This window comes from Chrysemys picta, chromosome 9 (assembly GCF_011386835.1).
Source record: "Chrysemys picta bellii isolate R12L10 chromosome 9, ASM1138683v2, whole genome shotgun sequence".
Taxonomy (NCBI): domain Eukaryota; kingdom Metazoa; phylum Chordata; order Testudines; family Emydidae; genus Chrysemys; species Chrysemys picta.
In genome coordinates this window covers 50433975-50448491 of record NC_088799.1, presented here as the reverse complement: position 1 = coordinate 50448491, position 14517 = coordinate 50433975, and the positions used below count along the sequence as shown (strand labels likewise).

At 52.3% G+C, this 14517-nt stretch overlaps 1 protein-coding gene across 6 annotated transcripts in view; it reads left to right on the top strand.

Moving 5' to 3' along the window:
- DGKG (diacylglycerol kinase gamma) overlaps window positions 1-14517 on the top strand; it is a 140858-nt gene that overhangs the window by 29128 nt on the left and 97213 nt on the right. For 3 of the 6 annotated variants that reach the window (XM_042853455.2, XM_005308628.5, XM_065556204.1), the window contains exons 4-8: window positions 6749-6769; window positions 9036-9201; window positions 10956-11018; window positions 12799-13056; window positions 14177-14347. In XM_042853455.2, coding sequence (XP_042709389.2) covers window positions 6749-6769; window positions 9036-9201; window positions 10956-11018; window positions 12799-13056; window positions 14177-14347 — 679 coding nt within the window. Of the gene's footprint in view, window positions 1-6748; window positions 6931-9035; window positions 9202-10955; window positions 11019-12798; window positions 13057-14176; window positions 14422-14517 lie in introns of all 6 variants that reach the window. The other 3 variants (XM_042853457.2, XM_005308633.5, XM_005308632.5) reach the window with 3 other exon arrangements.

Genomic DNA, 14517 nt, shown 5'->3' with positions numbered 1-14517 from the left:
TGGTAGGGGGGCTGCCGGTGGGCACTCCAGCCCCGGAGTGCGGGGCCCCCCAAAGCGTGGGGCCTGGGGCAATCGCCCCAATTCATCGTACCCAAGGGACAGCTCTGCTTGTCAGACTCCTTGATTCAGGACAGGACAGTCTGCGGCACTTGGGATCCTGCCTGCAGAAGCGGCTGCTCCAGGAAGGTGATCTCAGACTAGACAGATGCTTACCCATGGGACGTGCAGTGGAAGCTGCAAGAGAAAGGATGACAGCCTTAGGAGGCACAACAGCCCCAGAAGTATGTACAGTGAGACAACAACAAAGGTGAGCAGGTGGCCAGGGCTCCATATCCATCGTGAGATGCACTCACCGAGGGAGACGGCATGAGCAGGTAGAGGAGACGGGCCCTGCACTGGACAGCATTGCAAGGAACGTGGCAAGTTGAGCCATTTTAGCAAAGTGTGCCAGAGCAGAGGAAGGATCCAGAAAGTTTCAGCCAGACCTGTACAAGAGGGGGAGGGCACATTGGACAGCGGTGGTGACACCATGACTCTCTCTGGAGCCCGAGAGCATATCAGGCTCAGGCTGTGTGCCAGGAAAGCAACAGGAGACCAGACCAACTCTGTGCATACGACAGTGTTACTAGGGAAAAGCCTTGCATGATTTCAGCGGGCTAGCGGGGCCTCCTGCAGTGTGATTCCTTGGTGTGAATTGCACTTGAACACGCCCATCACAAAGAGTAGGTGCAATCTAATAACCTACAATGAGCGCACAGTGCAGCCCATAGAAAAATGTCACCTCCTTATAACTAGTCTGGAAAACAGCCCCCGGGGCCAGCTGAAGTTTGTGGTGGTGGATGGTAAGCGCCACAGACCCCTCTTGGGGCATCCAGCTGTACAAGCCATGGATCTGATCGAGGGGAGCATCAGACTTTGATAGAGGCAGAGCAAGAAGCAAAAGGGGGAGCTCCATGGACAATGGAGGTAATTTTAAGAGCATATGGGGATGTTTTCCAAGACAAGAGGTGCCTCAAAAGAAAGCTGAAACTGCAAGTACACCCCATAGTAGAACTTGGGTGTTTACCATGAAGGAAATTTCCAATGGCACCACGTAATCCAGCATTGAGCTTAGAAGTCTGCAGAGCAGGGGCATCAAATGGGGAACAAATATTTAATAACGGACGCTTCAATCTAGCAGTGAAAGGTATAATATGATCCAATGGCTGGAAGTTGAAGCTAGACGAATCCAGACTGAAAATAGGGAGTACATTTTTAATGGTGAGAGTAACTAACCATTGGATCAATTTACCCAAGGGTTGTGGAGGATTCTCCATTACTGACAATTTTTAAATCAAGATTGGCTCTTTTTCCAAAAGCTCTGCTCTAGGATTTATTGTGGGGCAGGTGTCTGGCCTGTGTTATACAGGAGGGCACACTAGATGATCATAATGGTCCCTTCTGGCCTTAGAATCTATGAATCATAGCACCTGTAGAGGCCAGGACAGCCATCAGGCAAATAACACATCTGCATAGACCCAGAGTCACTGAACTGGGCTTTGAAAAGATGTCACTGTCCACTGCTCACAACTCATGCCATCTTGCTAGAACTCTCCAAAGCCAGAATCTCTACAGCTGTGAGGTGAGGCATGGGGTTTGGTACAAAAGCCTGGAGAAAGAGTGCAACATGCTGACAACCTTTGCAACACCATTTGGTCACTACGGGTGGCTGCCCATGCTGATGGGCATAAGCCCAGCACCAGATGTGTTCCAGAGATAAGTCCTGGAAGGACTGCCTGGGGTGAACATAATTGCAGATGATATTCTTATTGTAGGGAGAGGAGCAACAATACAGAAACTGAACGAGATTGTGACAGAAAACAACGATCTTTTCTACTGTGATGGAGGCACAAGAATATAAAACTCAACCCAGAAAAAATATGATGCAAACAGCATGAAGTGACATACATTGGATATCTGCTCACAGCAAGGGACTGAAGGCAGGTCCCAACAAGACCAAGGCAGTTAGAGACCTGCCAGCTCCAGTGGATGTGAAAGGGGAATGGTGCTTCTTAGGAACGATAAAAATTCTGTACAAGTTCTGGCCACACCTGGCTGCAGTGGCGGAACCCATACGTCAGCTCACAAGGCTGGATATTGAGTGAGACTGGGCAGGTCCCCAACCGCAAGCATTGGACACACCAAAACAAATAATAATGGATGTCCCTGTCCTGAAATACCACCAGACAGAAGAGCCTCTGACATTCCAGTGTGATGCATCGGAGAAAGGATTGGGTGTAGCTCTTCTGCAGGAGTAGCCGATCTCTTACGCCAGCAGAGCCCTGTCAGAGACTGAAGAGGGGTAAGGCCCGAAGAGAAAAAGAGCTTCTGGATGTGGTGTTTGGAGTGGAATGATTCCACCCGGACACCTATGGACATTAAGCAATAGGGCAATCAGACCACAAACCCCTAGAGACAATCATGGCAAAGCCACGTCTTAGTGCTCCAAAGAGATTTGAGCACATGTTGATGCACCTCCAGTGCTACCAGGTAGAGACGAGATATTGTCCAGGACCATTACTGATGTTAGCTGGCACCCTGAGAAGGGCACATCTACCCAGCATCAGTGAGTTGGGGCAAAAGGACCAAGGCACTGAATTTATTAACATGCTGCACTATCTACAGTTTTGGGCATTGATGACAGAACAGGGAATACAGGGAGTTCGGTTGGAAGCAGCTCAGTCACATGGACAGAGAGAGCCATGCACAGGGTTTAATAAAGTCCTGTTGGTTCAACGTATCTGCCTTCAGCTTCACTGTTTGCAAATGAAACACCCCCACCCCGTTTTCTCCCTATATGTCTGTGCTCCCCAATGAAACCTGTCTCCATTCCCCCTCACACTTTCCAACCCCCACTCGTTAGCCATGAACAAGGCTGGGACAATGGACTCTCCTATCGGACTAGGTTTGGGAAGAGTCTGTCCCTTGTAACACATCTCCTGGGATGGCTGGGTTTTGTAGACGATGCTTTTTGAAAGACTCAGATGAGATCCAGTAGGACAGAGCCTTTAGCAGAGGTTGTAACTGTAAAGAGCTCAGGGATGTTTGGTTTAGAATCATTCAAAGCGAGGTGATTAAGAACAGGCAGTGGGTTGTCCTCAGCTAGGAGAGGCAGTGAAAGCGGCGGAACTATTCAAGAACACAACAGGGTCCAGAGCCAAAGAATACAAACTGACTTTAGACAAGGAGCCAGCACAGAGGGAACTTCTTGTCTCCAAAGGTAATTACCACATGGAACAGAGCAACAAAAGGCATCACTAGGAGCTGTGCTTGTGAGCCTATTAAAGAGCGGTGGACAGGCACTTAGGAGAAAACAGGCCATTGTACAAATGATGTGTGGTGGGTGGACCTCAGTGAGTTCTAACTGCTTCCTGCCTACGGTGCCTTTGGCTGTTCCTCTCCTATGATGTGTCTTTCACGGTGAGTGTGTCCCTCTTACACAGAAGGGATTGCGTAGGTGTAATGCATTCTGGGGAAAGTAATGTAATGACTAATTACATTTAAAATGTCTTCGAAGCACAGATCAGCTGCAGGACAGGGGGAGTTGACCAAAGATAAAAATGTCCTCCAGCATGTTTGTAATTTAGTAAACAAAGTGCTGCTCCTCGTGCGCCTTCCCTGCCATTCGTGAGGGAGCTGTCCTGGGACCCACGTCAAACCCCTTCCTCCCACCCACGTTGGCACCTTCAGGGAAAATCTTAGTGGGTTTCCTCACTCCCATAGCATCTTCAGAGATGTCCTGGCAGACTTGCTCTTCCCACTCCTCTTAGTGGCCCCCACGTGGTCCGACTACTCTGGCTGTTTCAAATTAGAATTGCCCTTTGACGCTTGTGGCCCAGAGACGACAGGGACGGACTTTAGAGATGGAGACCTAGTGAGTCATCTAATCTGCTCCTGAGCAAATACAGGTTTGTGTTCTACAGAACACTCCCTAGTACTCCATTCAGCCCACTTTTAAAATGCTCAGGTGATGGGTTTCTGCTATTTCCCCAAGGAAGTTAGACACTGGCAAGTGTACAGTGGGAAAGAACCCTTCACTGAATGAATTATTCCTGGTTAGACCACCCTCAAGTTCATTTCTTCTTCACTCCTGGTATTTTCACCCTTCCAGGGCCTACTAACCCCTCTTCCTAAGCTATCACTTAGCTGTGCGATCTACTATGGATTCAGTTCTCGAATCTTTCCACATAAATCAGTCCCTCCAGCACCCTAAGGACTTTGTTGCGCTTCTCTGAACTCCATCAAATTTGTCAGTATCTGTCTGGTCCTGAGGTCTCCAGGATGCAGCATGCCAGATGAAGGGGCAACAGAGCTCCCTGAGAAGGTCCTTCACCTCCCTGCTCTGTAAATGGAGCCCATCACTGGCTTTTTATGCAGCTCCATCCAGTTGGGAACTTCTATCTAATTTGCTGCCCACTGTCACTGCCAACGTTTACTACTGAACTTGCTCCTACTTTCTGCGCATGGACGCTGGCCTCATTATTTCCCATGTGTTGCCCTTTATTATTTTATGTTTTTCTTGCCAATATTTCTAGTTATTTCTCCGCCTCTCTGGTCTTCCCACTTCCAGGGGATAGATGAACATTAATTGAAACTGGACGGAACATTGACCCTTTCAGCAGGCTTCTAGATCCCTCCCTCTCCTGCTTGATGCAGCTCATTGCTATGTGTCATTCATGACACTCAAAGCGGGTCCTCAGAGGGACCACAGGAATCCATACTATCATAGTGGGGGATAATCTCTGGAGAGGCAGAGCTAGTCAGTCTGCTGCTCCAAGGTAGGCCAGTTGCCCAACCTTGCTGTTTTCTATTTGAGTTGAGTTTTATGTAAAGCCTGTGTCCTTTCCCTATACCCCGGGGACATTAAGGTACTTGAATAAAGCCTTGTAGAAACCTGGCTTAGCAAACTATTTTGTTATTGGACCAGCTACCCCATTCCACTAGCTTCTCCTGCTTACTTGTAAGTACTAGCTAACCTAGTCAGTCCACTGATTTTTCCAATAAATTCTTTGGATCTGCCAAGGTATTGGCGCCCACCTTAAACTATCTGCCACTTTCCTGCCCAAAATCCCGGCTCAGACCTTACCTATAAAAGTATGAACGATAGCATTGGGGAGACAAGAATGAAGTAATTTGCACCCTGGGCTCTGGTGACTCACACTTTGTGCTCCCAGGTACAATGCCTCCAGAATCCCACTGGCATTGTTTCTATGTGTGTTGCTGCAAAAGCTTGTTTGAGCAATAGAAGGTAACCGGATGTGCACTTCTGGGTGATAATAGCGTGCTGCTGGTGATGGAATAATACAGCCAAGGGACTTCACCCACCCCTCGGTGACTTCCCGCAGAGGGCCAGATCTGCAGCTGGTGTGAACTGGTGTAGGTCTAGTGACTGCAGTGCAGATTTGTCAAGTGACATCAGATGAGGAGCCAGCTCTGAAGGTCCATTTGTTGGCCCGGATAGATGATTGCTCAGTGCCATTCAGCTGCTGTGGCAATGAGGGGTATAAATACCAAGATGAACATAAAGCTCCATTTGTCTTCAAAATTTTAAGATCATTTTGTGACATTCTCATTAGCTGACCTGCAATTCCATCAAGACAGACAAGAACTCTGGGTGTGACAACAGAGGCATAAGCCAATGAGACATACATCCCCATATGCCAAGTCCGAGAGGCCAGGGTGAAAGGATGGCCACCCTTCAGTTGGGCAAACATGTCCTCTTCCTTAGTACACCCCTTAAGGCAGGGGTTTTTGGTTTTCTGCTGAAACTTGGGGTCACTATATGGAAAAGTTCCAGGGCGGCCACCACCACCACCCATCTAGCCATGAAGGAAAGAAAGGTGGGCTCGCCCCCATTGGCGGCCACAAGTTCCAAGCTGAGAACCCATGCTCAAGACAAGCCTTGCTGTCCCCATGGTGGATCAAGAATGGTAGTGTCCAGCTCTGTGGTCATCTTTGCTTTCTGGACCCTTCTGGCTAGCTGGCAGATGTTTTCCCTTTCCCTCCCTCCCTCTTCCAAGCTGTTGTTACCCCAGCCCGTCATTGCTTCGGGTCATCCACCTGCCCTGCCGGCTGGCTGTTTTCTCATCTATCCACTTCAACGTCGTCTTCTGACGTCTCCTCATGGCTCCCTGCTCCTCTCATTACCACCTCCTTCCCCTTCCGTGGCTGTTTTCCCCCTTGGTCCTTCCCATGGGTCCTGCCCTTCCTCCCTTCATTCTGTCTCTCCCCTTTTCCTTCTGACATTCTGCCCCTGTCCTGCAGTCACCACCTGCAATTACCCCTGGTGCTCGGGCTGTAGCCTCACTGCTGAGTGCTGGGCGTGGCACTCTCCTCTGCATCTGGGTGTTGGGCAGATCAATGCCTGCTCTGCTCAAAACTACTCAGAAGTTCTGCAGGAGCGAGGCGGCTGCCAAAGCATGACTGGGAGCTCCAGCCTACTAGGCCATTCCACCCCATCGAGCTGGGGCAGTGCAGTGTAAAGCACAGGGTTGGGTTAGGGGTTCCTTGGGAACAGCAGCAGAACCACCAACTCCGGCAGGTGGGACTGTCAGAAAAACACCACATAGCCTGAGCCTTGCAAAGTACGGTGGCAACGCCGTTCCCTGCACAGTGTGTTACTGGGCATGTGCTAGCACTGCCAGGGCTCCTGCCCTCTTGCTGCTCACTAAACTCTCCTCTCTGTTTTCTCTGCTCTCATCTGCTGCAGAAGCAAGATACCCTGAACCAAGTAAGAGACCTGCCTTCTTCTCCCCACTTGAGTTGTGGTGGGTGGCTGTAGTTAGGCTATTAGCTTCGGCTCTGCATGCTGGCTTTCGCACGCTCAGCAAGGAGTCCCAACAGGGAAGCCATCACCCAGCCATGCACTTGTGGCCAGCAGGTCCCCACAGGGTAAGCAAAGACCAGTCAGCACGAGGAGAAAGGTACAGAGCCCAGGGAGAGCCACTTTTGTTAGGGCCCCACAAGACATTAAGCAAATGGCAATGTCCCGGCTGCTGGGTAGCCAGTTTTCCCCTCTAGCAATGGGAGGTGATGAGGGGTGCACTTGGCAGGTGTCTTTCCCACTGCCAGAAAACCTCTGCAACGACAACAGACAGCTTTCCCAGATCCCTTTCCCAGACCCAGGAGTTTGGTATTTCCCTGCCAGGCCAGAGATGGGTCTGGGTACCCCTCCACGCCACCCAGCGTGGGTACAGTCCCATCTTGATGGGCCAAGGAATCCCTCCATATAGCTCTGTGCATAGTGTTCCGCAGACCCAACATTAGCCCATGCGCCGCAGGTGATACCGGACAGAAATCACTGAAAATTGGACAAGCACCTTAACTTTCCAAAACTATCCATGGAAACGGCTGTGATTGCATGTCACTGCGGCAGGAGCTATTGGCTACGCCGCCCAAGTGAACAGAGATGTTCGGACCTCAATGCCACAGGCACATTGCCATGAAATGTTAGGTCGAAGGCCTGTGTGGGTAATGAATGCCTGTGTTGTTAAACTCAGACAGCTCAGTTCGAGCAGTGCCGGGGCTGAGATGTGCCATGCATGGAGGCAGGAGACTGGAGGGTTTGATTGTTGAGGAAAGATTTGAAAAGCTAAGTGGCATGGCCTGGGGTGTGCGTGCCCTGCAATCGGGGGATGATCACCGCATGTAGATTGAGCTAGCTTGGGTGCTGAGACCCCAGACTCTATACAGCCCATGCTGTGGTGCAGTCACTGCTCTCGGTACATGAGCTAGCTAGATCAAAGCTCTCTGCCCTCTCCCCGCATGCTGCACTTAGACCCCATGTCTGCCTTGTAGACATGCTGGATGGGGGCTCACCACTCCTCTCCCCACGTAGCGTCTCCAAGGACTCTCCCTCGGGGCTGAGAACAGGGGGGAGAAACATCAGCTCCTGCAGTAGCTTTGTGGGAAGTAGTAAGTGCCCCGCCCCTCCACAGAGCCCTGTTCAGATCAGTGCTGTGTGCAATGGCAGCGCAGGAGAATGGCACCACGACCGGCAGAGACCGCATGGAAAAGAGCAGGGCATGGCTCCCTTTGGCATCCCCATCTGGGCACATCAGCTCTCCACTGGCACCGCCAGTGTGGATGCCAGTCAGATCCAGCCATGCTGGGGACAGGTGGTGGGCTCCTGTCCACCAGGAGCTGAGGGGAAGGGGGCAGTTACTATTCGCTCGTGCCAGCGTGCCAGCGTCCAGCCCCGAGAGGGCTTGTGAGAATAGGGAGGCTGGCAGCTTCCTAACATCTGCTCACCCTTCTCCAGTGCAGCCAATGAAAGGGAAATCTCCTGGGCTCAGAGACCTGATTCCTGCTGTGGCCAAGGAGCTACACAATGCCTCCTCTCTGGGCTGGTAAAGAGTGGGGATCAGCTCCCTGTGCCCCAGCACGGAAAGGGCAGCCGGGGATATGTCTGTATGGCCAGGAGGAGGGAGCTCGGGCAGAATCGTGCTAGCTGGGAGGGAAGGGAAGGGTGGCATGAAGACATTTCCCCTTTCCAGTCCCTGCAGTGTAGCCCAGCAAAGCGGCTCCTGGCTGGCTGACATGTGAGCTGTCGTGCCCATGGAGGGTCTGGCCTCAGGGCTTTCAGGGCAGGAGGCTGGGTGTGGAGGAGTTAAAGCAGTCACACCTGATGGCAGGGGTTGAATTCTGGCAGGGGTTGGGGAAAGTACCTCCCACAAACCAAGCTCCATCCACGAGACCCCGCTCACAGTCCTGTAGATGTTCAAAATGGGATCGTGCATGTTCCACCAGGCTTGTGGGGTGTGGCTTCCCCAAGGGCTCCCCAAGCAGCTCCCAGTTTCATACTCCCCTGGTGTAAACACTGGCAATGTTTGGAAAACCCTTCTGCCTTTTCCCATCAGCATATCAGAAAGAGTCCTGCCTGGAGCGTACTGTGGGAAGCAAACCGCCCTGTGGAAACCATGGTTTGGAGCAGAGCGAAGGCGGCTCTGTGGGTGGGCAGGGTATTTCTAACAGCATCCTTTGTTTCCCCTCCGTAGCCCATTGACTACGAGGGGTTTCGGCTCTTCATGAAGACGTACCTGGAGGTGGATATTCCTGAGGAGCTCTGCCAGCACCTCTTCATGTCCTTCAAACGCAAGATCTGCCAGTATTCCCCAGAGTCTCGGCGACAAGGTTCCAGCATCTCACAGCTCAACATCCTGGGTAAGCAACATCTGGCCTGCTCCTGCTCTCCTGTCTGCTCTGCACACTGGCAGCCAGTGCGGGGCACGGGCAACTCGTGACATTGTGTGAAGTTAGAAATGGAAGTCAACATCCTTTACTGGGTGGCATCCACTGGTTGGTGATAGCGGAGCTCAGAGTAGACGATCTAATGGTCCCTCTAGCCTTACGCTCTAGGAATCTTGTGTATTGGAGGTGCCAGGGTGTCTGTTCTTCACAGCAACATTCTCCAGTTCTTTTTGACCCCTCTTTAGTACTTCAGTAACACACCCAAATGGCTGCCCTTACGCGGCCATGCACATCACAGGCTGCTGGGAAGAGGTTTGCTCCCAGTGGCTGGAAGGGACCCACAAGTTGCTTAGGTCTCCAGTTTGCCTGGCTGTAAATAGTTAGAATCTGCTGAAGTAGAGCCAGTTCCAGTGATCTCCTGCCCCACGAACAGAACTGTGCAGCTGGCACTCCTATGGTCTCCGTGTGTCTCTGTACTGAGCGCACACCCAGCATGCCGCGGACTCCTGCCTACCATGAGGTTCTGCATTGCTGCCCATTGCTGTAATATCTAAGCAGCTTCCGCGTACAGTGGCGGGGCAAAGCGAGAGCCTTGGTGAGCACCGTGGAGTCTCTGGTTCTCCTCCCTTTTCAGGGTATGGAAAGCTCTTTCCCTTGGGTCTGGTTGGGTGTGCTGATGTTGTGAATGTCGGACTGTTGACGGTGGAAAGGCTTCCTCAGAGAGGAGAGTTTTGCAGTGTTTCCTAAAGTTCATCAGACTCTGGCCTGGCCTGACCTCCCCTCCTCTAGGAGATTGTTCTGTAGCCAGGTCCCTGTGGCAAAGAATGCTTTATCCCTAGCTCTCGCGTACTTCTCCCTGAGCTTTGGGACTGCATTGTCCCAGAAGAGTGCAGCTGTGGTGGTGGTCTATATGTGAAAACATGGTCTCTGCTGTAACTGGCACCTGATCTAGGATGAGGACCAGGCAGTGAGAGCAGAGTGGAGGGACTGGAGCACAGGATTTAAGTGCTCACAGTGGCCTCCATCATGGGGAGGCCTGGCCACGGCATATCAGCTGGAGCTGCAGCATTGTTTTCCCCATTCAGCCTCAGAGACATGGACAGTGACTGCAGACGCCATATGCCCCAGCACACATCCCACAGATTGGGATAGTGTGGCCCTCTCAGGACTGGGGTGGGTGGGTGCAGCATGTGCCATTGTGCAGCCCAAGGCAGTGGCTGTGGGTTCCAATAGGTGCCGTGTACCCTCACCCGCCCAGTAGGATTGGATAGTGCAATGTAATATTCACAAGGGGGGGTACCTTGCTCCCAGATGTGGGTCTTGCACCCTTGGGCTCTGGAGGAGATAGGAACATGCTGCATTCCCTCTGTCTGCTTGTCACAGCTCCTCAGATGGGAACATCTGACTCCCAGTGCCAAATTATTAGGCTAATTCTATGTCTGTAAAGTTAATATTTACCATAATGAATAGAGTATCACCCACACTTGCATTTGGCGGAGATGTGGCTCTGAAGGAATCAACAGATCCATGACGAGGTGGCCATGCCCAACCACTGAACTTTGGTAGAAGTACTTGTCACTAAATGCTTTGCTTCCTTGACTTTTTTCCCAGGAAGGGGAGGTTGGATAAAAGGTGGGGGCAGGGACTACTGCACTATTTCTCATAGAGCTCAGATGACTGCAGACACATTCCATGTATTTATTCTTTTGCTTCTCTTACGTGCTCAGAGCCAAAATCCATTGATGCGGGCATCTCCATCCAGACTGAAGTGGCCTGCGCCCCCGTCACAGGTACCCACTGTGTTTGTGACTCATGGCATGTCATATGGAATTTCAGCCCAACTGAAACGGGAGGGAAAGCAATCAACTGACAGACACAAACTAACAAGCTTCCACCCAGTCCGAGTTCCAGCTTTGTCTCCCTTGTTTGCCAAGGACAGACACCCTTCCCCCCACCCCACCCCGCCCCACCCACCCCTCACCCCCAGTGGCTGGTCTGGAAGTGTTGGCATGCAGGGCTTTGTATGTCTGGTGTTACATTGCGGGTGAATGTATTACTCAAGTCAGCTGAGTGCAGAAGAAGATGAGTGTTATTCTTTAACCTGGCCAGGTCCTTTCCTAATTGCAGTCAGTTTGAGGGGTGCTGATCTGTTTCAAGTGCACTCTAGGCAGCTGCAGGTCTGGAATAAATTGTTAAATCTCATATGCAGGGAGCTCCATAGAGATGGGGGCCTGGAGCGCCAAGGAACACCTGCAGGTGGGACCCAGAGGTCTAAGGAATCCTCTGACCTGTGCTGGGACTAATGTGAAAAGCTGGTTTACAAAGGAGATGGAATTGCATCACTCCGGTGACTCCTTCTGGCCAATTAATAGCACATCAGAAAGAACCCAGCTCAAAGGCCAGGGAAAGCAGCAGCAGTGTGGACCCTCTTGTGTGTGGCTGAATATTCCCCAGGCAGTGATTCCCAGGTGTTAATCTCCCTGTCTAGGTTCCAGCTAGCTAGGGACATGAGAATCTGTCTGTAGGTTTAAGTGTCCTCTAGAGTGTAATGGAGAATTATCTCCCTGGAGGTGGTTATAGGGGACTATGGGATAGCGTGGGGGATGGTATTCTCTGTTATTTAGCCCCCTGGATTTTCCTGTTACAGTCTGTAGGACTTTTCCATGGTGGCCTTTCATCGCCAGCCTAGCTGCTCCTCATGTTCTCTGTGCACAGCTCCTAGTCCCATAGTGTGTATTCTCTGCTCCCTCAGCAGCACAGAGCCCCATGGGACTTGCCCCTTTCCCTCCCAAAGATCCCTCAGCTAAGTGGAGAGAGGCAGAGCGGAGATGCCTCATCAGACCAGCCTTGAAAACCCAGGCTGGGAAACTGGTGGATCAGCCAGCATCCTGGAAGCATGTGGTGGGCAGCTGCTCAGAGCTGCTCTGCGCCCAGCTCTGCTCCAGCTCCTGGAGGCAGGGGTATGTGTGAGAGGGGCAGCGCAGAGATCCAGGAGCATGCCCTGGAGAGAGGAGCCTGCCCTTGGTGGCCAGAAAGGGATCAGCCAACTGAGGGATGTGAGGCAGCCCACATGGGTGGGAGCCCTAGGGCAAAGGCCAGAGCAGCAGGAGGTGAGGGGGAGGGGAGATTCCCAGGGGTTGTTTTTCAGATCACCCAGGGAGATTCCATGGAACCTCTAGAACTGTCTGTCCCTTGGCCAAGTGGGACGACCCTTAGGGAGGGGGCAGAGCCCCAGATCCCTCACAAATGGAGGGAGTGAAGAGTCCAGGTGCTACTGCCCTCGGGAGATCCAAGGGGATGGACCACAGTCCTGTTGGTTATTTCACACTGGCCTGGGGACTGGCTAATGACTCCAGAGGGCAGGGCAAGTGTGTGTGCTACACAGTCCAGGTGTGTTGCCCCAGGAGCGGCTTCCCCAGATGGGTTCTCCAAACCTGGCGCGGTCCAAGCCCCAGCAGGACTCTGGGCCCATGTGCTGGTGCCTGCTTCTTTGGTTGAGCCATCTTTAGAGACGATCAGGTGGGTTTGGGGCATTGTCACACTCTCCACGTTCCTGTATCTGCCTTTCAGGGATCAATGGGAAAACTCTCTTAAGTGCCCTGGGAAGACACACTCCTGACTCCAGGAGCTCCCCCTCTAGCCTCGCAGAGCAGCAGTCCGCTTCTCTGATCCCTACACCTCTAGCCAACACCAGTGCCCTCGGGAACGCCTCTCCCAACTGGTCCAGGTCCTCCTCTCAGAAATCCACCGCCGGCACCCACTCTGCTCACAACTCATCAGGCTCCTCGAAGATCTCCGCCGGGGCTGTGCTCAGCCCTCAGTCCCCAGGTGAGCTTTGCCGCAGGCCTCTGGCTCAGCCCACAGGCTCCCTGGCTTTGCCTGGCCTCTCATAGGGATAAGCTGACAAAAGCCAGAGCTTGGGGTTTTGTTTTCTTCCCTCATCTTCCTGCCTAGAGAGGAAATGCAGATAAATGGGACCAATCTGGCCGCAAAGCCAGCTCGGTGCTTCCAGGAGAGCTCAGGGGTTGTACCAGTTTTCTTGGCCCCTGGAGAAATGGGGACATTGACTCTGGGACTCTTAATTCGTGGAGAGTGTCTCAGAATCAAACCATTGCACAGGGGCGTGACAGGTGTTTGGAAGCTGGGTTCTGTGAGGCAATAGATTCCTCCTGGGGATGTTCTGTGGGTGGGGATTTGATCCTCTGAATGCCGAGCCAAACGAGTTACGGATGATGCACAGTCTGTCCAATCCCAGCAGGAGCAGCAGTTCTATAGCAGTGGGGGCCAGAGCATCTTAGCACCTTTGCTTGTGACTTGAGCCATAAGTCTCCAAGCCCACAGAGACGCCGTCCGTCAATGTCTTAATTACATAGCAGCAGTGGTCCCAGAGGCCAACGGGGTGGTAAAGTGACTCAGCTCTGTCCCGAGTTCCACAAGCAAGAGGAGGGTAGGAAATATCCCCAGCTCCAACCATCTGTGCAGGGCCATGTCCTGCTGGGCTGCATGTTGAGAGTGTCCGGTCTGGCCTTGGCAAGCCAACAAGCTGCCTCTCTCTTTTATTTTTATTTCCTCCATTAACTCCGGTGCATGGTGCAGAGAAGAGCATGTGGTTCGGGAATCAGCATGTCCTATACAGCCCAGCCCTTGGCCTCTGCCTAGCCTGCCAGAAGGTCGGTCTTTCATCCATGGGTCATCGATCCTCTAGTGGCTGAGAGTCATGCCAGCCGACAGCTGTCTGGTGGTCTCTGTGAAATGAATTGGTGCCATGGAAGCACAAAAATACCACAAGACGGGATGTTCTTACACATTCTGTTCGCATTCTCTCAGTCCTACTCATGGAACTGAGCACAAAACGCCTTGGCGAGGGGTCAGGTCACGTGGGAAAGACCAGGAATGGTGGAGCTGGCATTTTTGGGGTGGCCTTGAATTTTCTCCTCTCCTCCCACAGGCTCGCGAAGCCTAGAGAAGAGGTTACCGTTCAGCCTGCGCAAGACCCACAACTCCCTGAAAATGGCCAATCCGCACCAGCCAGCCCTCATGTCTCAGGTAGCCTACCTGAAGGACATTGTTTGCTACCTGTCGCTGCTGGAAAGGGGCCGGGCTGAAGACAAGCTGGAGTGTAAGTGCTGGTGGACACGGAGAACACGTGAGCCGAAAGTACCAGAGACCTGGCTCCAGGAGACTTGTTTAAAGGTGGGGCTGGGTGGGGAGAGCTGGGAGGACTGGTTCAGAAAGGCTGTTCTGTATGGGCCACTGGGAGAAAGGAGAAAAGACTGTGAGGGTGGGGAG